The 23,230-nt window shown below is 38.3% G+C and overlaps 1 protein-coding gene across 3 annotated transcripts in view; it reads right to left on the bottom strand.

Moving 5' to 3' along the window:
* The window catches only part of crema (cAMP responsive element modulator a), a 45,032-nt gene that overhangs the window by 11,648 nt on the left and 10,154 nt on the right, over positions 1-23,230 (bottom strand). The window contains exons 3-6 of one of the 3 annotated variants that reach the window (XM_022679309.2): positions 21,577-21,705; positions 15,698-15,783; positions 14,708-14,856; positions 13,029-13,217 (exon numbers count right to left, since the gene is read on the bottom strand). In XM_022679309.2, coding sequence (XP_022535030.1) covers positions 13,029-13,217; positions 14,708-14,856; positions 15,698-15,783; positions 21,577-21,705 — 553 coding nt within the window. Of the gene's footprint in view, positions 1-195; positions 422-13,028; positions 13,218-14,707; positions 14,857-15,697; positions 15,784-21,576; positions 21,706-23,230 lie in introns of those variants that run through there. The other 2 variants (XM_022679308.2, XM_007230660.4) reach the window with 2 other exon arrangements.

The following is a 23,230-nucleotide window of genomic DNA, read 5'->3' as shown; positions in this document are numbered from 1 at the left end:
GACTTATGAACACTTACACTTACTTATGTACACTTACTTATACACACTTACACCTATATACACATACACATGTACACACATTCACATTTACATCTATACAAACTGACTTATACACACTTAAACTTATACACACTTACTTATGTACACTTACTTATACATGTACACACTCACACACTTATACACACCGACACATACCTGATTCTGTCTCATCCCCAGTCACTGCCATCTCTATAGTGTAATAATCCAGTTCCGTGTTTATGTCTCCCTCTCTCTCTCTCTCTCTCTCTCTCTCTCTCTCGCTCTCACGCTCGGCCGGCCGGCTGCAGTGTGTGGAGGGCCGCTCTCTCTTTCTCTCTCAGTCTGTTTCTGAGTTTGACTTGTGACTCACTGTTTAACTCCGTCCTCCTCTTCTCTCTCTCTCTCTCTCTCTCTCCCTCTCCCTCTATACCAGATTACAATTAAGGGCATTGACATCACTATGACATCACTGCTCCCTCACTGGGCATAAGACACTGCCTCTAAACAACTCCCTCCCCCAGCCTGTGTGAACATGTGTGTCTGGATCTGTGTGTGTGTGTGTGTCACAAAGAGAGAATGAGCAGAAAGGAACAAGATAGAAAGAAGAAGAAGAAGAAGAAGAAGAAGAAGAAGAAGAAGAAGAAGAAGAAATAAAGCAAAAAATGAATGAAAGAAAGTGACAGAAAGAAAAACTTCTCTAGAGAGAAAGAGAAAATGTTAAGAGAAAACAGAGTGAGAGAAAGGGAGGAAGTGGAGGAAAGAGAGGATAGAACAATGAAGAAAGAAAAAATAATGACCAAAAAACAAAAAGAAAAGAGACAAACTAGAGATAGAGAGAGAGAGAAGGAGAGAGAGACAGAGAGAGAGAGAGAGAGCAAAACAGACAGAAAAGATAGAAGAGGAACACAGAGGACATAAATAAATTTAAATAAATGGAAAAATATAAGAAAAACAGAGAAACAGATGCAGAAAGACAGAAAAAATAGAAGTGAAAGAAAAAAGGGAGATGGGAGGAGGGATAAGAAATACTGAGAAACACAGTGAGTAGGAGACAAAGAGAGAAACAAATGAAAAACAAACAAGTTTTTAAAGATGGAGAGAAAAAATAGAGAGAGAAGGCAATTTAGAGAGAAAGGGAGAGCGAGAAAAACAGAAAGAAAATGAGAAAATAAGAAAGAGAAAGACTGCAAAATAGTAAAAGAAAAAAAGAGAAGTAAGGAGACATGAAAACGGAAAGAGAGAGAGAGGGACAGAGCGTGAGAAAGAGAAAAAGACTAAAAAGAGAAAGAGAAATCTTGGTTTTAAGACATAAACGAGTCTTGGTCTTGGTCTCGACCTCGGTCTCAGTGTGAGGTAGATTTGGAAATTCCAAATTCCATTTATCTGAGGTAATTTTTATTAGAAATTTTATTAGAAAACTTTTTTTTTTACATACAAGTTAGCGTTATATTTTAGAAAGTACATGATGAAATATATTAACTAATTAGAAATACAAAATTGTAATCAATGTTAATTAACTAATTTGACTACTAAAAGTCTTGGTCTTGACTCGGACTTACTAATAAAAATCTTGGTCTTGACTCGGACTTGACTAAAATAAGTCTTGGTCTTGACTCGGACTTACTAAAAAAAAGTCTTGGTCTTGACTCGGACTTACTAATAAAAATCTTGGTCTTGACTCGGACTTGACTAAAATAAGTCTTGGTCTTGACTCGGACTTACTAAAAAAAAGTCTTGGTCTTGACTCGGACTTGACTGATAAAAGTCTTGGTCTTGACACAGACTGGACTACTTAAAGTCTTGGTCTTGACACAGACTGGACTAATAAAGTTTTGGTCTTGACTCAATCTTGACTACTAAAAGTCTTGGTCTTGACTCGGACTCGACTACTAAAAGTCTTGATCATGACTCAGACTTACTAAAAAAAAGTCTTGGTCTTGACTCTGACTTACTTATAAAAGTCTTGGTCTTGACTCAGACTCAACTACTAAAAGTCTTGGTCTTGACTCAGACTCAACTACTAAAAGTCTTGGTCTTGACTTGGACTCGACTACGAAAAGTCTTGGTCTTGACTCGGACTCGACTACGAAAAGTCTTGGTCTTGACTCTGACTTGACTACTAAAAGTCTTGGTCTTGACTCTGACTTTACTAAAAGTCTTGGTCTTGACTCTGACTTGACTACTAAAAGTCTTGGTCTTGACTATATCACTAGCGGTTAGTAAATAAAATAAAGTGTGTTTATTTAATTAATGAATAAATCTGTAAACTGAATTTTGATTGAGTTTACTGATTAATTTATTCAGTCGGAGCACAGAGGCCAGGGTTTGCCGGTGTTCTTTACTTCATTAATTGACTGGGGGAGAAGAATGATGGAGAGCAGAGGAGAAGAAAGAGGGGGATGAATATGGAGAGAGAGAGAGAGAGAGAGAGGAGGAAGGAAGGGGGAAGGGGGAGGAAGGGTTAAGTCTGATGTATTTTTAGATGATGACGCAAAAAAGGTGTTTCAGGACATACAAAAGGATATTGTTCTCATTCCACCCTATAGCTGCGCATATCTGCATCTGCAGCCAACATCCACCAGCCCACTACTGACTTTCATCTCTCACACACACACACACACACCCATGCACACACACTTACTAACTGAAAGCTTTATAACTGTTTATGTTCATTATAATAAAGTCAGCCTGTGCACTGTTTATTCCAGTGCTTCCAGTTATTCCCACATTCCAGAACAGACAAACCAGCCACAACTCAAACTCAAACACACACACACACACACACACACACTGCACAATCTATCGTATTTTCCAAACTATAAGGCACACTATCAATACACGTCTATATTCTGGTCTATTTTCAAACATATGGTGCACTGGATTATAAGGCGCCTTTTTTTTTTTAAAACACGGAAGGAACTTCTAGTAAGTAAAGCCAAGTAAACAAAACTGTAATAAAAAAACTAATCTTTTAACAAGCACTGAATGTTAATCTACACAGATTTCTCTCCTGAAAAGGCTTTGTTTATTTATCTGTTTATTTATAGTAACCTTAGATTGCTGAATTTCTCTAGCACTAAGGCTGGAGCATTAGCATTAGCGGCTAACTGATAGCAGTTAGTGCTACACTGAGCAACCCTAAGTGTTCCAGTAAGCCAGGGTGATATTAGCTAGTGATTCGTCCCATATCGCTTATTTTAACATGGTAAACACACACAATACAGTCTGATAATATTTACTTTTGAACAAATGAGCTAGCGCTTAGCACAGTTAGTGGCTAATGCTAATACTGCTCCAGTCTAAAGTGCGATAGAACTAAACTGAAACTCCTGTATAACGCTGTACTTCAGCAGAGTGGCTTTACTGCTTCTTTATTCTTGACTGGTAAAATTCATTCATAAGGCGCACCAGATTAAAAGGGGCACTATCATTTTTGGGGAAAATTAAAGGATTTTAAGTGCACCTTACAGTGAGAAAAATACAGTAATATTAAAATCAGAAATGTTGTATTTTGTGTTTTCACATGAACATGCTGGTTTTACTGGTTTGAAGATAACACTGATAACAGATGTTTATGCAAAGACCAGAATGACTGCATTTCATCACATAAAGCACTGTCAGCCAATAAATAGTTAAACTAACACAAAACATTAAAAGCACCAGGTACTATAATCACTGGTTGGCACTGGTTTGCTAAAATCATTCTCCAAAGTGTAATTTTGAAAATGTTATTCAACTGTGTTTAATTATAAAATTACCTACATGCTGCTGGTCTCAAATGCGTATGCTTTGGTTGGCGGACAATTTTTTAGCTTTATTTATATCCACCTTATTCTGCCCAACAACAAGGTGGGGGCCACATTTGTTTACTCTGTGTTAGAACTTAGCCACGGCAGTGGACCATTTCTATGGCTTATAAACACAATTGTAATAAAACTACAGTATAAATATTTTAGATCATTAAACAAATTTAAATATTAGTCAAAGACAACACAAGTAAACCCAAAATGCAGTTTTAAAATGAAGGTTTTCATTAGTAAGGAAAAAATATCCAAACCCTGTGTGAAAATAACTGTTTGCCCTCACAGTTAATTCGTTTGCCCCACAGACATTTCTAAAGTTTTGTGACTCCAGCGAACCACAAATAGCGAAAACGTGGAACAGTGGTGTAGAGTGCAGCGATGATTCATTCAAGAGGTCACAAAAGACTCAGTTAAGGTCAGCATTCATGACTCCACCATAAGAAAGAGACTGGGAAAATTTCCCTTGTATGGGAATGAGTCCCAAGATGAAAACCACTGCTGACCAAGAAGAACATTAATACTAAACTTGATGATCCCCAAGACTTTTGGGAAAATACTCTTTTTGTGGTGGTTGTGGGATGGTCTGCAGCCGTTTTGCTGCTTTCCTGCTTCAGAACCTGGAAAACCTGCTGTGATAAATGGAAACATGAAAACTGCTCTCTATCAAAAAGTCCTGAAGGAGAATATCCAGCCATCTGTTTGTGACCTCAAGCTTGGGTTCTGTAGCAGGACAATGATCCAAAACACACCAGCTGCTTTGAGCTGCTTTGACTCTACCATCATCAATGCTGCAAGACCTTGGTGAAAAATGAATTAATGCAACACTGGATTGAAATAAAAATTGTGACACTGCAGAAGTTTATCTAAACAATGCCACAGTGAATGTCTGCCGCAACCAAAGCTAAAGGTGGTCCAACCAAATATTAGTGTTTGACTATTTTTTTTTTATATGCTGTCCCCACATACGTTCTAAATAGATGTAAAGAACGTTAATTATGTTTAGGTTAAGTTGCAGCCATAAAGTGGGAGTGGCAGAATAAGGTGGATAGAACAGGAAGTGACTGGAATCACAGTGTCCATATTTTCTACTGTTGTTATATAACACATATAAGTAGACATGAAAACCCATAAGCAAATACTAAAGCCCCTGTAGGTTGGTTTATATGAGAAAACTTGCACAGTTGGTTTAGGTAAATGAGTTTGATATATGTAAATAAAACCTATAAGAGCAACTTAGGGTTATTATACTAATGACAAATTCAAAATTGAATCGGATTTAATGTGGGCACGTAATTCATATTTGTTTCTTATTGTGAGAACACCGCTGTAAATATTTTTAGGTTAAAATCCTGATGTATGATTAATAATAACTGAAGACATAGGGCCAATCCCATTTTACCCATTTGCCCTATCCCTTTGTTTTGCACGCACACCCCGAGGAGGATTCTTGTGAGGCTGGAGGGTTACGGGGAAGGGCAGTGACACTAAAAGGGGGTATGCAGCATATGTGACGCATAGGGGCGCTGCACCAGAGGGGGCGCCAAATCAATGCCGGATAATTATTTCTAGTCTGCATTTTCTGAAGGGGTGTTTGTTCATGTATGATAATACACAGGGGCGTCGCCTGGCCTGGGCTTTCAGGGCTTTAACCCCGAATAAATTTCCAGTAGCCCCGAATCATTTCGCTCAGCTGTATTATTAATGAGGAGACGGGCGGCTGTCCGCTGTGAATAGAAATTCTCTTGAAGCGAATCACGGAGCCAGTTTAAGGATAAAGTTCCGCCTTTCAGGAGAAACAGCCAATCAGCTTGCTGGTTTTGCGGAGCGTGGTGGGCTAGTAGGGAGGCCCCCGCCCCAGCACCCCCACTGCATCGCTGGGGAGGATTTTTGAGATTTTTTTGAGTTTTTTTGAGTTCTTTCGCCGGGTTTCAGCGCTGATGTTAAAACTAGTGCTGGACGATATGGCCAAAATTCATATCACGATATATTCCTTAATTTCGGTCGATACGATATAATTCCGATATCGATATAAATACTTAGAAGGCCTCAGAAAACTGCTAAGAATCCCTGCAATGGAAATACGTACCTACTAGGGGTGGGCGATATGGCCCTAAAATAATATCACAATATTTCATGGTATTATCGCGATAACGATACTCTTGGCGATATGACAAAAAAACAAAAAACTTTTTTACTATTGTATACGATATGATATTGCACACCTTTAAGATATTTAAAAAAAACAATAATTTTAGCAGATTTATAACAGAAGTCAATAATTGAGAACTACATGATACTAATAATAATAATGCACTCCAAATATCTCCATATATCCAGTATTAAAGTAAAATAAATGACACTTTACAGATTTAATCTGTCTCTAGTAGATATTTAATAGGAAATTAGAAATGTGTGAGTTTTTCTTTTGCTTAAAACAGCAAAAAAATTTGTACAATGATGTGATAATTAGGGGTGAGTGATGTGGCACGATATTTCAGAGTATAATATCGTGATAAATGATATGGCACACCCCTAGTACCTACTACTGTCTACTTAATTTAAGTCTTTGAAACCTCCTTTCACGAAAACATTATAATACTTAAGAAATAAACAATAGTCAAGATAAATCAATGCTCAATTTTATTTGCATATAGCAAAATAAAAACATGGCATCCCTGTCAAACATAAGCCAATATAACTATTACCAATAAAAAATAACTTAAAATTAGGATAGAAGCAGAGCTTCTTAGTCTTTTGTAAACAATTTTAACAGATCAAAACAAAAGTGTTCCAACTAGGATAAAGAACACAAGAAGCCTTTATACACATAAAAGCAACAAAATTTCCCCGTCAAATAAACAAACCTATAGGCTTTATCAACTATAAATAACTTAGTTACAATATAAGCTACAAAAGTGCTTCAGCCAAAATACAACTCTTTATGAACATAAAAGGAACATGATATCCCCGTCAAATAAACAAACCTAAAGGATTCATAAACTTTAAATAACTTAAATAACTTACAACATACGCTATAAAAGTGCTTCAGCCAGTATAAGGAAAATATTGTATATAGTGGAACTGATTGAGGTGGTGGAACAGATTAGATGTTTTAACGTTACCGCTGCTAACCTGCTCCACTCTCCGGCACAATTTGCAGCAAACTGAAGTTTAGCAGACCTTCGAGAGTTGAACCAAATCCTCACCACTGAATTAGACCTCCCTCCTTCAATTAATCACTTGTGGAAGCGGCAGGGGCATTCATTTTGCATCAAAAATGTCCCGCGCTGGGAGCCAAGAGGACCCGCGGCTGACAAAGAGGACCCGCAACTGACCGCTGACCGAGCGGACCCGTAGGCGGACCGAGCGAACCCGTAGGCGGACCCGTGGCTAGGCTAGGCTCGGTTCCGTTCCGTTCCACTCCAGCGCGGAACATTTCAGATGCAAACCGAGCCTACCTTAACCTTGGATCCGCTCGTGCCGGCTCCGTTTGGCTCCAGCGCGAGGCATTTTAGATGCGTAGCGGACCCGAGCCTAGCCTAGCCTAGCCTAGCCTATCTGGCTACGTGCCTATGTGATTACGTCATCACGCACAGAGATAGTCCAGCTACGGAAGCTGATTGTGTTCAGCTGTGCGGCGAGCTGACGCCAGTAAAACGCATGTCCGTGACAGATTCTGTAAATAATACATATCGATATACCACAAAAATGATATCACCGTTATTGAAACATTTCTTATCGCGATAAATACCGATATCGAAATATTGTCCAGGCCTAGTTAAAACATATCTGGATATACAGCGATTTTCCTAAAAGAAAGGTAACTAAACTAACCATTTACACTGTGATGAGATTGTTTCTGAAAGCTGGTTAAAAAGACTCGCCTCTGAATTAAAACGCACAGATCAAGGTATAGTATATATAGTATGTTTGCACACACCTCAAAAAGTATGTAGTTGCACCCCTGGGGAAGGGATAGGGCTTGTTAGCCCTTAAAATGGGTATTTTTCTATTTTCTGAAATAGATGCACATTCCAAACGAAGGGGTATGAAAATCACTGGTAAGAAACCAACAAATGTAAGTATTTTCCTTGTTAAAAGTGATCATTAGCACTATATTACCATAGTTTAATGTGTAGTTTCAATGTTTTAGATTTGAGATGTTTAGATTTTTCAAAACAAGCATAAAAAAGATTGCTTGTAGTTTGTCTCAGAAGGTAGTTATCTAGCTAATTTTCCCGTTCCACCTTAAATGGTGCTACAGACGACAGGGGGTGCAGCATTTAAGGCGGAACGAAAAATAATAATAAATAAAAGCTAATAAAAGCTCATTTCAGCTCCCCATCACAGAGAAATTAAGAAATGGACAATACAAATTTCTGCAACTTCTCCCCCCTTTCTGCAGACATACAGTGCAAAGCCCTAACGTTAACTACGTAGTTAACCAGAAGCAGCAGGATACTGAACTTCTGATGACGTATCAGTTGCTTAAAGGGTTTCCCACTTCTTAGGGGAGGATTTCACCCCTTCCTCTTGTACCTCTGTTCCAAAGGAAAGGGTTGCACTCGAAAACAAGAGATAGGGGTAATTGGTAGGGCCAAGGGGTGAAATGGGATTGGGCCATACACTTTGTTCTAGAAATCAAGTCACTAATTATATAGGACGTACAACATTCAATTAAAGCACCTGAATTGTTAAATGTTTGGAGCAGAGCTGTAGAAGCTAAAGTACTCTGTTTAAAGGAGCTAGATGTATCTTCAGCACTAACCCAGCACTCCTGCATTCTGTAAATAAGGTCAGATGAAAGAACACACTGTCCTGGGATGCTCTCAGGATGTTCAGTGTGTATCATTTAGGGATTCATCACACTGTGAGTTAAAGTGAAGGACCGAGAGAGTGCTGTAAGGAACTTTACACATCTTTTAAAGGGTTTGTGACACAAACGTCACTATGGGCTCTTCTGGGTTATATTAAGTAATATTCAAAAATCTTCCAGCATCTACTATTAATAGCGCATTGCCCATCATTTGCTACAGTGCTATAGACCCAAATAGTGCTTGGACCCCGGATGATTGCTATTTTGTAACTGCAGCCTACTTTCAACAATTAAAAGAAAAAAAAAATTGCAAGAATTGCAATCAGTGATGCAAAAGGGGTATGCAGCCTGTGCAACGCATAGGGGCGCTGCACTAGAGGGGGCGCCAAATCAAGTACATTTTCTCCCAGGAGAAACAGCCAATCAGCTTTCTGGTTTTACAGAGCGAGGTGAGCTAGCAATGACAGGACTACCACCACCCCCCCAACCGCTGATGATCTGATGATTTTAAAACATATGTAAGTCTACAAGCTTATCTGATGACTTTTATTATGACACGTAGCTGGTAGTGGATTAGCTGCAATGGCTAACAGCTAACTGGCTAACTGTATTTCGGAGCTGAATTAATCAGTGTTTTTTAATAATAGATTGATTTATTGGTGCTGGTGTGTAGGATTTGTGGTTTGATATTAGATGTAGATTATGGCTTTAGTTCACTTGAGTTACCTAGTTACCTATTAAGTTACTTTCACAACACTGGATTGCAGCTGACGGCTCAATGCTAGCTAGGCTAACAGACTACAGATTTCACTGAAGATGGCTAACGGCTAACTAGCGATGTGCTACCTTGTTTTGCAAAAAAAAAAATGCTAATTTTGTTGTTAAGTTGCAACTAAATAACTTTCTTTTGCAGAAATAAACGTTAATGTGTGAACATTTCTTAATAAAGAGCAGACTATTTCATGGGGTGTCGCGCGCTTGCTAGAGACGTGTAGACTACGGTGTAGGTTTAACGCAGAAGTATAAATTAGACATAAGTATAAATATGCTGACGCATATGCTAACACTTATTCTCACTGCTTTTAGTAGCCTCTAAATGTGACATCTGATGTGAAATCAGGTCCCAAGCTCTTACTGAAGTATTTTCAGGAGCTGAGCTACTGTAAAGTTGTATAAACCTACAGAGGAGTGTAAAACTAAACATGGTTATAATGAAGATTCATTGTTATTATGAAGTTAATAAAGGTGAGGCTATACAGAGTCACCAGTCTCTTTATTTTTTCCACCAATCGGACCAAACACATACTGAATTTTGGTTTTACCGCAGAGTGAACCGAAAAGTGATTTTTTTTTGTACCAATGCCCCTCTATAAGACTCAACGAGGATTTTTGGGAAAATTTAAGAATTTTGCTGAGTAGTCCAAGACTATGTTTCTCGTCTTCTCCTGATTTTCTGACTGAATTCTGTATCGAGACGCAATAAAGCTCACTCTGTTGGGACACAGCTGTCTGTGTGGGACAAAGCAAGTCTGACCAGTTCTCCACAAGCCAGACTGCGTCCTACGAGCACAGCCAATCAGATTCTGAGAATAAACACAGCTCGTGTTGTTCTGCTGTACTGCATCCAAACGCAGGAAACAAATCACACACAAATTCTCGCCATGCAAATCGCTTTTCCACGCAACTACTGCGCTGCTGAGTGACGTAAAGCCCAGTCAGAACAGAGCCTGGGTGTCATTTCCAACAAGCTTCACACACACACACACACCAGTGCGGTCTAAACCGCTGCTTCTCAGAACTGAGCCCATTTTTCTTCAGCCCACCACCTTCAAATGTTAGTTTTTTTTCTATCTCTAAACTCTTCTAAAAATTCTGCAGAACTATACAGAAACCTCTGAGTCAGAAATGAAAGTGATTATTTCAGAGGCCTTCGTTTTCCTTTTTCAGTTAGAGAAGGCAGAAGTCTACAGGTGCCTATATACCCCGGGTATGTATATAGATATATATGCGCTGGTGGTAACGTCTGAAACTAGGACTTAACCACAGTATTTCCCGCTCACACCCGCAGTCTCTGTTACACATGTTTTCACACTTCTGCTGATTGCTGTTGTGTAGGGCTGCAGGTATGTGATGCTCTGATACACAGATCAATTTCCCTTTCTTAGAAATCTGTATCTGAGATTCTGTACTGATATGATGTTGCAGTGCTGTGCTGACAGTCGTGAAACTCTCTTCCTGCATCTGCAAGTAGTTTGGCTTTTTTAATCCATATTAATCCTAGATTGTGTAGATCACAATTAGGGCTGCACAATAAGCGATATCGTATCAGCATCATCATCATCAGCAGCACAATGTGTGCATGCGCAATAATCATATAACTTATTTAATCATACTGTAAATGTATCACACTATAACTAGCTTGATACAGAATACAGAATACTCAGAATGTTCTTATTTTGCATGACTGGAAACATGACAGATCATATCTGCCCTATATTATTTATTTTTGTTTATTTTAGCCAGTTAGCATAACAAGCTAACACACAGCCCTGTGGAATAATGCACTCACCCCGCCTGTGATATTAGATCGGCACTTTATCTGAGGAGCTCCTGTTGCTGTTCCTCACTGTACGAGTGTTTTTATCAGAGTGAAATAGAGAAACAACAAATGACCAAAGCTAAAAAGAAAAAAAGAGAGGAATGGACTTAAGCAATCAATACACAGCTCATAAAAAGTTCCTCTCGTTCCTCAGACAAGCCCAGAATCGGTCCTGGCTACAGAATATTTTATTTAGCACAAGTGATAAAACTCCCTAAAACTCTGGATATGATGTTAAAAAAAAAATTAAGAGCAGTAACTAAAGCCCTTTAAAATATATTAATGCTGTAGCTTGAAAGATCATATTAATGCACATTGAATCGAATTAATTTGTTAACTGGAGAAAGAAGAGACTTGTGATAAACTGATAAACAATTACTTAAATACTTAAATGCCTTAAATGGCTTCAAAAATATCATATTGTAAATTGATATTAAACTTGTGCACAAGAGATTTTGAGAAATATCTCTTTGAATACTAAAACACAGGTTTTTTTCTCCTTCTATTGTTTACTGGGTGACAATATCCCGCTTCAACTTCCTGTAATTGGTCTGAATGTCAGAAGAATCTAGAAAAATGCTTTCATACTACAAACAAACCAAACAGTGATTCAATAGATCCAGAAAGTCCAGAGGCCACCTCGTGGTCTGAACTGAGGTTTTCAGAACTTTTCAGACCTGCTATTTTGGTTCAGACAAAACTGACAGTCTGTACCAAAGAAGTTAGGTATGAAAACATCTCTAATCTAGCGTTAAGAGATTTAGCTGCTCTTATCTTATTAACAAACACTTACTTTTCATCATATTGATATTGGTTTTATTGATGCTACACAAATGCAAACAGGGCAAGATCTGTGGTAGTTTGCAGGCAGTGGTGCAATTTATCTCAATGTATCCTCCTACCGTATTTTTCTTACTATAAGGCACACTATAAACATCTTTTCCTGGTCTATTTTTAAACATATGTCACTCGATTATAAGGTGCATTTTATGCAATACTAGTAACTAGCAACTAGTAGTAGACACAGGGGTGTCGGCATGTTTTCCTTCTAAATTCAGCAAGTCTGGCCACTAGGTGGTGAAACCTATGAAGCAAAGCTAAGTTGAATAAAAACATTTCAGACGAGTCAAACAAGCACTGGATGTTAATCTACACAGAATTCTGTCCTAAAACTGTTTATTTGGGTGAGTAGTTTGTGCTTCAGTTTATTTACAGTAAACTTAGATTTACAGATTTTAACTAAAGCTGGAGCATTAGCATTAGCGGCTAATGCCACCTGAGAGTACTACACTGAGGAACCCTGAGTGTTCCAATGAGCCAGGGTGATATTAGCTAGCAGTTTGTCCCTCGTAGCTTGTTTTAACACAGTAAGCATGCAGACTACAGACTGATATACTCACCACTGAAAAGTAAAACAGCTAGCGCTGTGGTTAGCAGCTAATGCTAATACTGCTACAGCAGTGCTACCCGGGGTTAACAGCAGGCTACAGACTGATAATACTCACCTCTAAACGGCGAAAGAGCGCTTCCCGCGATTAGCAGCTAATGCTAATACTGCTGGAGAGCTAAACTGAAACTCCTGAATAACTCTATACTTCAGCAGAGTGGCTTTACTGCTCCTTTATACCTGACTGATACAATTATACATAAGGAGCATTGGATTAAATGGAGCACTGATTATTTTTGGAAAAATTAAAGGATTTTAAGTGCTCCTTATAGTGCCAAAAATACGGTAATATAATGTACCGCCTGATAGCATGGAGAGAAAGAGAAAGAGAGGCAGAACACTCACCCTGAACCAGCACTTGTCCTGAAGACAGCAGCAGCTGCTGTGTGGGGTCTCCAGCCTGAGAGGCGTACTGCAGGATGGTGGCTCCAGGCTGAGGTGCAGCAGGGCTGGGCAGAGTCAGAGCCTGGACCCCCTGCAGCCCCTCTGCTCCAGGACCTCCGATCTGAATGGCTCCACCCTGAGTTATGGCAACTGCACAGAGAGAAATAAAGAGAAATAGTGAGAACAAGTCAACAACTCAACTGATATCCACTAATTTACTACAGTTTCATGTGTCCAAGCTTCATACACTGATGTGCCAAAACTCATGGGACAGCAGTATATAGATTAGTCAGGTGTGCAGGAGGAATTTAACGTTCAGTCCATGTACAGCACCAGTCAAAAGTTTGGACACACCTTCTTATTCAATGTTTTTTTTTCCTACATTGTAAATAAATAAATACTACTGAACTTATCCTGTACCTGGGGCATTCCTGATGAGTGCCAGTTTTTTTCATTATAAAGTTTGCGACTGCACATGAGAATACTTTCCAAGTTTTTGAAATGTTTCGGATTGACTGACCTTCATTTCTTAAAAGTATTTTTTCTTTACTTAAGTAAGTAGTTCTTGCCATATTATGAATAAAATAAAGTAGATGGATCTGGCGCAACTTCACTGCACAACAAGGTGCTTGGCAACAAAATAAAAAAACAATTTTACAGAGAAAATAAATTTATGTAAAAACACACACAGAGTAAAGGACTATACCACCACCAAACTGACATTACAGAAACCCATTTTCCTAAATTCCCTAAAAAACTATTTTATTGTAAAATCCTCATTCATACCCTTAGTCATCAATTTAATCAATTAAAAAGAACAAATATGGAAGGTTTTTGGATTTTTTTAATTGTAAAAATGTATTTACTAACTGTGTTTGTAAATTTTAGAAAAAACTTTTAAGATGTTTTAGGTGGAATTTTTACTATTGTCTTTTGTCTTTTGTCCCTAATGAAAGACTGAGTGCTGATACACATTGGTAATTTAAATATTTATAATATATTGGAAATTCTCCAGTGCTGCTTTTTTTTATTTCTTTCAATTTTTGATCATAATATGGATTAGAACATTACTCAAATATTCACTATTCACTGTATACCTGTAACTCTACCTCTTCACTACTTTACAACTGATGCTCTCAAACACATTAAGAGACAAGAAATTCAAGTAATTAACTCTTGATGAGTTCAGCACAGCTGTTAACTGAAAGCCTGAATACCAGGAGACTCTACCTCATAAAACTGCCTGAGAAAATCCAGTCAAGATGTGCAAAACTGTCTAATCTAAGCAAGAGGAGATACTTTGAAGAAATTAAAATATAAAACATATTTTGGTTTGTTTAACACTTTTTTGTATAATAATTAATTTAATTTGTTTTTTTAACAGTTTGATTGACTTTATTATTAATCTACAATGTAGATTTTTTTTAAATAATGAAAATCCCTATAATCTTTTGACTGATACTATGTATCCGGCATTTATTTAAACAGTTGATGCTCCTAAACTGATGTCAATGTGCAAAAGAGCAATGCTTTCCTTTTACAAGGTTGGGATGATGTAAAAGTCACATAAAGTCTGATCTGATCTGATATGAATTAGAATTTAATACCACATTTGAAAATAGCACCACTTTTACACTTACTGTATTGTCCTGAGCTGGTCTGATAAATAGAAGATGGCACGGTCACTGTAGCAATGCTGGTAGAAGCAGGGATGTCTTCTTCAGCTTTCTCCTCTTCCTCGATCTTTGGCACAGCGGGAGTGTCAGACGACAACTCGCTCAGGATCTTCCTGCACAACAACAAACAAACAAGTAATTACAATGAAAACACAATCAGATGCTGTTCATAGTGCAGGAGATCCTGAGTATATTCATCATCTCTTAGAATCTGGGACAGAATAGGAAAATAAGTTTGATAATTATTAGTAATATTTGTATTATTGAGAAAGACGAAACACATACTATCAAATACAAATACAGCATTTTTCAGATTATAAGGCGAACTATCAATGAACGGCTATTTTCTGCTTTATTTTCATTCTTAAGGTGCACCGAATAATAAGACACACTAGGTGACACTAGTAAGGATGCCTACTTTGAAGTGAGCAAGGGTGTCACCATGTTTCCCTTCTAATGGTGAAGCTGTAAAAAAACAATTTCTTTTAAAGTCAAACGAGTGCTGGATGTTATAATCTACACAGATTTCTCTCCTGAAACCTGTTTATTTGGGTGAGTAAAGAGCTTCTGTTTATTTACAGTAAGCTAAAGAGGGAGCAAAAGAGCTGGCGCTGTGTTTAGCGGCTAATGCTAATGCTGCTAATGCTGTTGCACCCAGCTTTAGTGCTGGAGAAACCTTAATACCTGACTGGTAGAATTTCCATTTTCCACTTTTTGCCTTTTTTACCTTCTGTTTGATGTAAAAGTCAATTTAGACAGAATTCCATTACCATTAAACAGATACGTACTGGATTATAATGCCACATATTAAATGGGCATAAATGCCATGTGATACCACCAATCACACATGGTATACAAAATCAGATTTTGGTCACTATTCCCTGCTGGGTCATATGCATTTCTTGTAAGGTTGGATGACATCAAAACCTAAAAGTTTAAGTAGTGTGCGTTCACCTGTAAGACGGTCGTCTGGACAGAAGCTCTCTCCTCTTTTGCGTTTCTGAAACGTCTGTTTCCTCTCCATCAGCTGTAGCACCAACCTGGACACATACATACCCAACATATGGTACACAGACATAAATGTACATACAGTATGTATGCACAGACATTTACTCACAAACTTAATATACCAGCATTTAAAATTAAAATACACAAATTCCTGTACAGAACTCCACTGTGGAGTTTAGAGTAGTAACACAACTGAAAAGTGCTGCTCATCCAGGACTAAAAACTCCATCATTTAAAAAAATGATTCCTTTAGCTTTCTGATTGCTGCTGTACTTTTTATGGTGGTTAAATTTAATTTGCAGCATGTGCTGGCTTGCGTGCTGTGTATAGAGAGCATAGGGTAGTATAGGGTGGTATAGCAAAGTAGAGGGAAGTATAGGGAGTATAGGGTAGCATAGAGTGTAAAGGGCAGTATAGGGTGGTATAGCATAGTATAGGGAAGTTCATGGAGTATAGGGACGTATATGGAATATATGGTAGCATAAAGAGTAAATGGTAGTATAGGGTGGTATGGCATTGTATAGGGAAGTATATTTAGTTTAGGGCAGCATCGAGAGTAAAGGGTAGTATAGGGTGGTATAGCATAGTATAGAGAGGTATATGGAGTATAGGAAGTAAAGGGTGGCATAGAGAGTAAAGGCTGGTATAGAGTGGTATAGCATAGTATAGGAAGGTATATGGAGTATACAGTAGCGTACAAAGTAAATAGTAGGATAGAGTGGTATTGCATTGTATAGGCAAGTATATTGAGTATAGGGTAGTATAGAGAGTAAAGGGTAGTATAGGGTGGTATAGCATAGTATAGGGAAGTTATATGGAGTATAGGGAGTATAGGGTAGCATGGAGAGTTAAGGGTAGTATAGGATGGTATAGCATAGTATAGGGAAGTATATGGAATATAGGGAATATAGGGTAGCATAGAGAGCAAAGGGTAGTATATGGTGGTATAGGATATTATAGGGAAATATATGGAATATAGGGAGTATAGTGTAGTATAGAGAGTAAAGGGTAGTATAGGGTGGTATAGGATAGTATAGGGAAGTATATGCAATATAGGGAGTATAGGGTAGCATAGAGATTAAAAGGTAGTATAATGTGGTATGGGTATAAGTATAAGGGTAGTAGTATAAGGGTAGTGTAGGATGGTATAGCATAGTATAGGGAGCATATGGTAGCATAGAGAGTAAATGGTAATATAGCATAGTATAGCATAGTGTAGGAAGGTATAGGGAGTATAAGGAGTACAGGGTAGCAGAAAGAGTAGTAGAGTAGTAGTAGAAAGTGTAGGGAAGTATATGGATAACATAGTATATAGAAGTATGGTATAGCATAGTATATAGAATTATATGGAGTATAGGGTAGCATACAATGTAAAGGGTAGGATAGAGTGGTATAGCATAGTATATGGAAGTTATATCGAGTATAGGGAGTATAGGGTAGCATGGAGAGTTAAGGCAAGTATAGGATGGTATAGCATAGTATAGGGAAGTAATATGGAGTATAGGGAGTATAGGGTAGCATAGAGAGTAAAGGGTAGTAAAGGTGGTATAGGATAGTATAGGGAAGTTATATGGAATATAGGGAGTATAGGGTAGTATAGAGAGTAAAGGGAGGTATAGGATGGTATAGCATAGTATAGGGAAGTAATATGGAGTATAGGGAGTATAGGGTAGCATAGAGAGTAAAGGGTAGTAAAGGTGGTATAGGATAGTATAGGGAAGTTATATGGAATATAGGGAGTATAGGGTAGCATGGAGAGTTATAGTATAGGATGGTATAGCATAGTATAGGGAAGTTATATGGAGTATAGGGAGTATAGGGTAGCATAAAGAGTAAAGGGTAGTATAGGGTGGTATAGGATAATATAGGGAAGTTATACGGAATATAGGGAGTATAGGGTAGCATAGAGAGTAAAGGGTAGTATAGGGTGTTATAGCACAGTATAGGGAAGTATATGGAGAATAGGGAATTCTAGGGAGTATAGTGTAGTATATGGGCGTATGGAGTGTAAAGAACAGAGGACATGTAGTATAGGTGTATATGGTTGTATAGAAGTAAAAAAGTATAGAGATTAAAGGGTAGTATAGGGAGTATAGAGTTGTAGAGAAAATAGACGGTAGTGTAAAGTGGTATATGTGTATAAGGCAGGGATAGGTAAGTATATTGAGTATAAAATGCAGGAGTATAGGGAAGAATATGGTAAATAATATAAAAGGGGAAATATAAAAGTATAGGGTAGTATAAAAGTAGAGGGTAGTATAGGTGTATTGGATAGTATTGGAGAATATAGAAATAGAGAGTATTAGAGGGAATATAAGCTAATATGTGGTAGTATATGTGTATAAGTAAATATAGATGTACAAGTTACATATATTATTAGTATATTGAATATAAGGTAATGTAGGAGAATAGGGCAAAATAAGGTAGTATACATTAGTATAAGATGTAAGGTAGTAAAAAGTACAGGGTAAAGTAGGTGTATTGGATAGTATTGAAGAATATAGTAGTAGAGGGAATAAAAGCGAATATACTATGTGTATAAGGTAATACAGATGTCTAGACTAGTATATTGAGTATAAAGTAATGTAGGAATATAGGACAGTATACAGTAGTACATAAGTATGGGGTAGTATAAGAGTAGAAGATAGTATAGGGTAGTATATAAGTATAGCGCACTGCACGTGTATAGGGTACAATAGGTGTTTAGGATAGCACAGCCAATCCTGCAGGCTGTGCGTGTTTGTTTTGTGTTGTTTATTTGTAGTCTGTGTTGACGCTGGAGATGAACGGATGCTTGACGTGAAAGCTACGCTAATGAGATTACAGGAATCAACCCTCTCACGTACAATAATCTCACTATCTCCCTAACCAGCTACACTCAGCCTGTCTGTTACCATGGAGTAACATCCTTATATCTACCAAACCGTGCTGATTCAGACAGTAGTTCACCTGTGAGGTGATTGGTTTAAATTATCCGTGATGCAACACAAGGTTTTAACATGACTGCGATAAAAAAGCAAATGACCTGTCCTGGTTGTCTGCCCTGTATTACGGCTCATTCAGAAAGCAGTGTCAGTGGGCACAGATCCAATTACTCTAACATGTGTGGGCGGAGCTTAACTGCTGTAGGTTGAACAGGTGGTCTATATAAATGCTGTGGTTTTTGTGGCAAATGACACTGACGATGGTTTAAATGCACAGCATGTGTATGACATGAAGTGACTGAATAATAGAGGACTACACAAATTAACCTGTATGGACAGTATAACCTGTACCTGTTACCTGTATGGTCTGTATCACCTGTATCTGTTACCTGTATGATCTGTATCACCTGTATCTGTTACCTGTATGGACAGTTTAACCTAAACCTGTTACCTGTATGGTCTGTATCACCTGTACCTGTTACCTGTATGGACAGTATAACCTGTATCTGTTACCTGTATGGACAGTATAACTTGTACCAGTTACCTGTATGGACAGTGTAACCTGTATCTGTTACCTGTATGGACAGTATAACTTGTACCTGTTACCTGTATGGACAGTATAACCTGTATCTGTTACCTGTATGGACAGTATTACCTGTATCTGTTACCTGTATGGACAGTATTACCTGTATCTGTTACCTGTATGGACAGTATAACCTGTATCTGTTACCTGTATGGACAGTATTACCTGAACCTGTTACCTGTATGGACAGTATAACCTGAACCTGTTACCTGTATGGAACGTGTATCATGTATACTTTACCTGTATGGACAGTATAACCTGAACCTGTTACCTGTATGTACAGTATAACCTGTATCTGTTACCTGTATGGACAGTATCACCTAAACCTGTTTCCTGTATGGACAGTATAATCTGTACCAGTTACCTGTATGGACAGTATAACCTGTATCTGTTACCTGTATGGACAGTATAACCTGTATCTGTTACCTGTATGGACAGTATAACCTGTACCTGTTACCTGTATGGACAGTATAACCTGTATCTGTTACCTGTATGTACAGTATAACCTGTATCTGTTACCTGTATGTACAGTATAACCTGTATCTGTTACCTGTATGGACAGTATAACCTGTACCAGTTACCTGTATGGACAGTATAACCTGTATCTGTTACCTGTATGGATAGTATAACCTGTATCTGTTACCTGTATGGACAGTATAACCTGTATCTGTTACCTGTATGGACAGTATAACCTGAACCTGTTACCTGTATGGACAGTATAACCTAAACCTGTTACCTATATGGACAGTATAACCTGTATCTGTTACCTGTATGGACAGTATAACCTAAACCTGTTACCTGTATGGACATTATAACCTGTATCTTTTACCTGTATGGACAGTATAACCTGAACCTGTTACCTGTATGGTCAGTATAACCTGTATCTGTTACCTGTATGGACAGTAAAACCTGAACCTGTTACCTGTATGGACAGTATAACCTCAACCTGTTACCTATATGGAACGTGTATCATGTATATGTTACCTGTGTGGACAGTATAACATGTATATGTTACCTGTATGGACAGTATAACCTGTATCTGTTACCTGTATGATCTTATCACCTGTATCTGTTACCTGTATGATCTGTATCACCTGTACCTGTTACCTGTATGATCTGTATCACCTGTACCTGTTACCTGTATGATCTGTATCACCTGTATCTGTTACCTGTATGGTCTGTATTACCTGTACTTGTTACCTGTATGGTCTGTATTACCTGTATCTGTTACCTGTATGGACAGTATAACCTGAACCTGTTACCTGTATGGACAGTATAACCTGAACCTGTTACCTGTATGGTCAGTATAACCTCAACCTGTTACCTATATGGAACGTGTATCATGTATATGTTACCTGTGTGGACAGTATAACATGTATATGTTACCTGTATGGACAGTATAACCTGTATCTGTTACCTGTATGGACAGTATAACCTGTACCTGTTACCTGTATGAACAGTATTTCCTGTATCTGTTACCTGTATGGTCGTTATTACCTGTACCCGTTACCTGTATGGTCTGTATTACCTGTACTTGTTACCTGTATGGTCTGTATTACCTGTATCTGTTACTTGTATGGTCTGTATTTCTTGTATTTGTTACCTGTATGATCTGTATCACCTGTATCTGTTACCTGTATGATCTTATCACCTGTATCTGTTACCTGTATGATCTGTATCACCTGTACCTGTTACCTGTATGATCTGTATCACCTGTATCTGTTACCTGTATGGTCTGTATCACCTGTATCTGTTACCTGTATGATCTGTATAACCTGTATCTGTTACCTGTATGATCTGTATAACCTGTACCTTTTACCTGTATGGTCTGTATTACCTGTACCTGTTACCTGTATGGACAGTATAACCTGTACCTGTTACCTGTATGGACAGTATCACCTGTATCTGTTACCTGTATGGACAGTATAACCTGTACCTGTTACCTGTATGGACAGTATAACCTGTACCTGTTACCTGTATGGACAGTATCACCTGTATCTGTTACCTGTATGGACAGTATAACCTGTACCTGTTACCTGTATGGACAGTATCACCTGTACCTGTTACCTGTATGGACAGTATCACCTGTATCTGTTACCTGTATGGTTTGTATTACCTGTACCTGTTACCTGTATGGACAGTATAACCTGTACCTGTTACCTGTATGGACAGTATAACCTGTACCTGTTACCTGTATGGACAGTATCACCTGTATCTGTTACCTGTATGATCTGTATTACTTGTATCTGGTTTGTAACTGAGATAAATGAATGAAGGAATGAATGAATAAATAAATGAATGTAGTGCATGAGTGTTACCTGTATGGTCTGTATCTGAGGTGACTGAATGACAGAGGGTTGTGTAGTCTGGATGACTCCCTGCACATGTATCGTCTGGCCCCCAGGTAACGTCACTACTTCCACACCTGCTGACTCTCCTACACTCACCTTACAGATAGAGGAGTGGGGGTGGGGTTTAGAGGGGCGTCCAGTTTACTTACAGTTTAGTAAACACAACCTAAACACTAAACTCCAGTAAGTTCAGAACATTTACTGGTACAAACCCATCAGTGTCATCCTCCGCTGGATAAAGCCCGTACCAAACAGATCAGCTGGATGGTCAGTGTGAGTTGAAGTTGAGGTACAGTAAAGTAGGGGTTGCATTGACTAGTTAAATAATCAAAACATAAACTAGACGACAAATATATCCAGACGGCTGACTGTTAATTGTTGTCGGGGTGTTAAACAGTCAGTGGTGCACCTGTATTTCCCGCCACCAAGACAGTAACACACCAGAAAATTAACTGAACATACCTCTTTTCCAGATCCGCCCATCAGATTTATTCCTAAACTCTGACACTATTTTAAATGGTCGGGCACAAGGCATGAAAGTAGACTGTTGACATGGTGTACGCCTCCCTTTAATTCATGTGAAAATACCATTTTTATATCCCAATATAAAATCACACCTGTCGCCTATGCTGCCTCTGGCAGCGAATTCTGTGCTATGAACTCCATTTCCCAGAGTATAACAGACACTGAACTCCCACTCCCACACACTACAAGACACCACTCCATTCCAGGTCACCAGAGTTCTAATTGTTTATACGTGTTCCATTCCCTATGTATAAATCCTGTGATTTACCTAACTCCTGCACTACAAAGCGTTCTGCTGATTGTGTTTTAGATTGTAATGTGCATGTTTTTTGCCTGTGAGCGATTTTCGCCTTGCTTGTGCCATTCCCGGCCATGTACTGACCCTGGAATGCTTCATTTTTAATGGTATGTGTAGTTTTTAAAATATTTTGCCTCCTGTTGCTGACACTGCTTGTTTTTGACCATGATTTTGGACAGAAACCTTTTAATAAAACGTATTTACTTTATCCGCACGTCTCATCCAAAAGAATTTCCAATAACCTGCAGCCCTACTTGTCGACTAGACAAAATAACTAGTCATGCAACCCCTACAGTACAGTACAGCAGATGAGAATGAGTGGGTGGATATGCAGAGGTAAGTCTGTTTACCTGAGCTGTCAGGCTGCTACAGCCAATCAGACATGGTAACAGGTATTGACCAATGAAGTACTTGCTTCTGCTAGAAACACACCGAAATGAAAATGCTTGGTAGAAACAAAAAACAGAACAAATTGAACCATTTGGCTGAAAGCCAAATACTGATTTTATTTTTACAGGCTTTCATTCATTTTTCAAGACATTGATGTGGTGATGCCTGTTATTGCTTTGGATTCGCAGAAGGTGTGTGTGCGCACTTTCAAAGCACAGCAACTTTACAGAAGCAGGAGATATCTGAGAGCATCATAACAGTAGATAAGAGGAACTAAAACAAACAAACAAGACAAAAATATTATACTTGATCATTTATGTATCGAGGAAAAGGATCCAGTATTTCATAATTATAACTGGCAAAAGTGTGTGAAGCTCTAAGATTAGCAGTTAATTTGAAGGTGAAATT

Source organism: Astyanax mexicanus, chromosome 4, assembly GCF_023375975.1.
Source record: "Astyanax mexicanus isolate ESR-SI-001 chromosome 4, AstMex3_surface, whole genome shotgun sequence".
In the NCBI taxonomy this organism is placed as follows: domain Eukaryota; kingdom Metazoa; phylum Chordata; class Actinopteri; order Characiformes; family Acestrorhamphidae; genus Astyanax; species Astyanax mexicanus.
The sequence above is the reverse complement of the archived record's forward strand: the minus strand, read 5'-3'. Positions and strand labels throughout refer to the sequence as shown.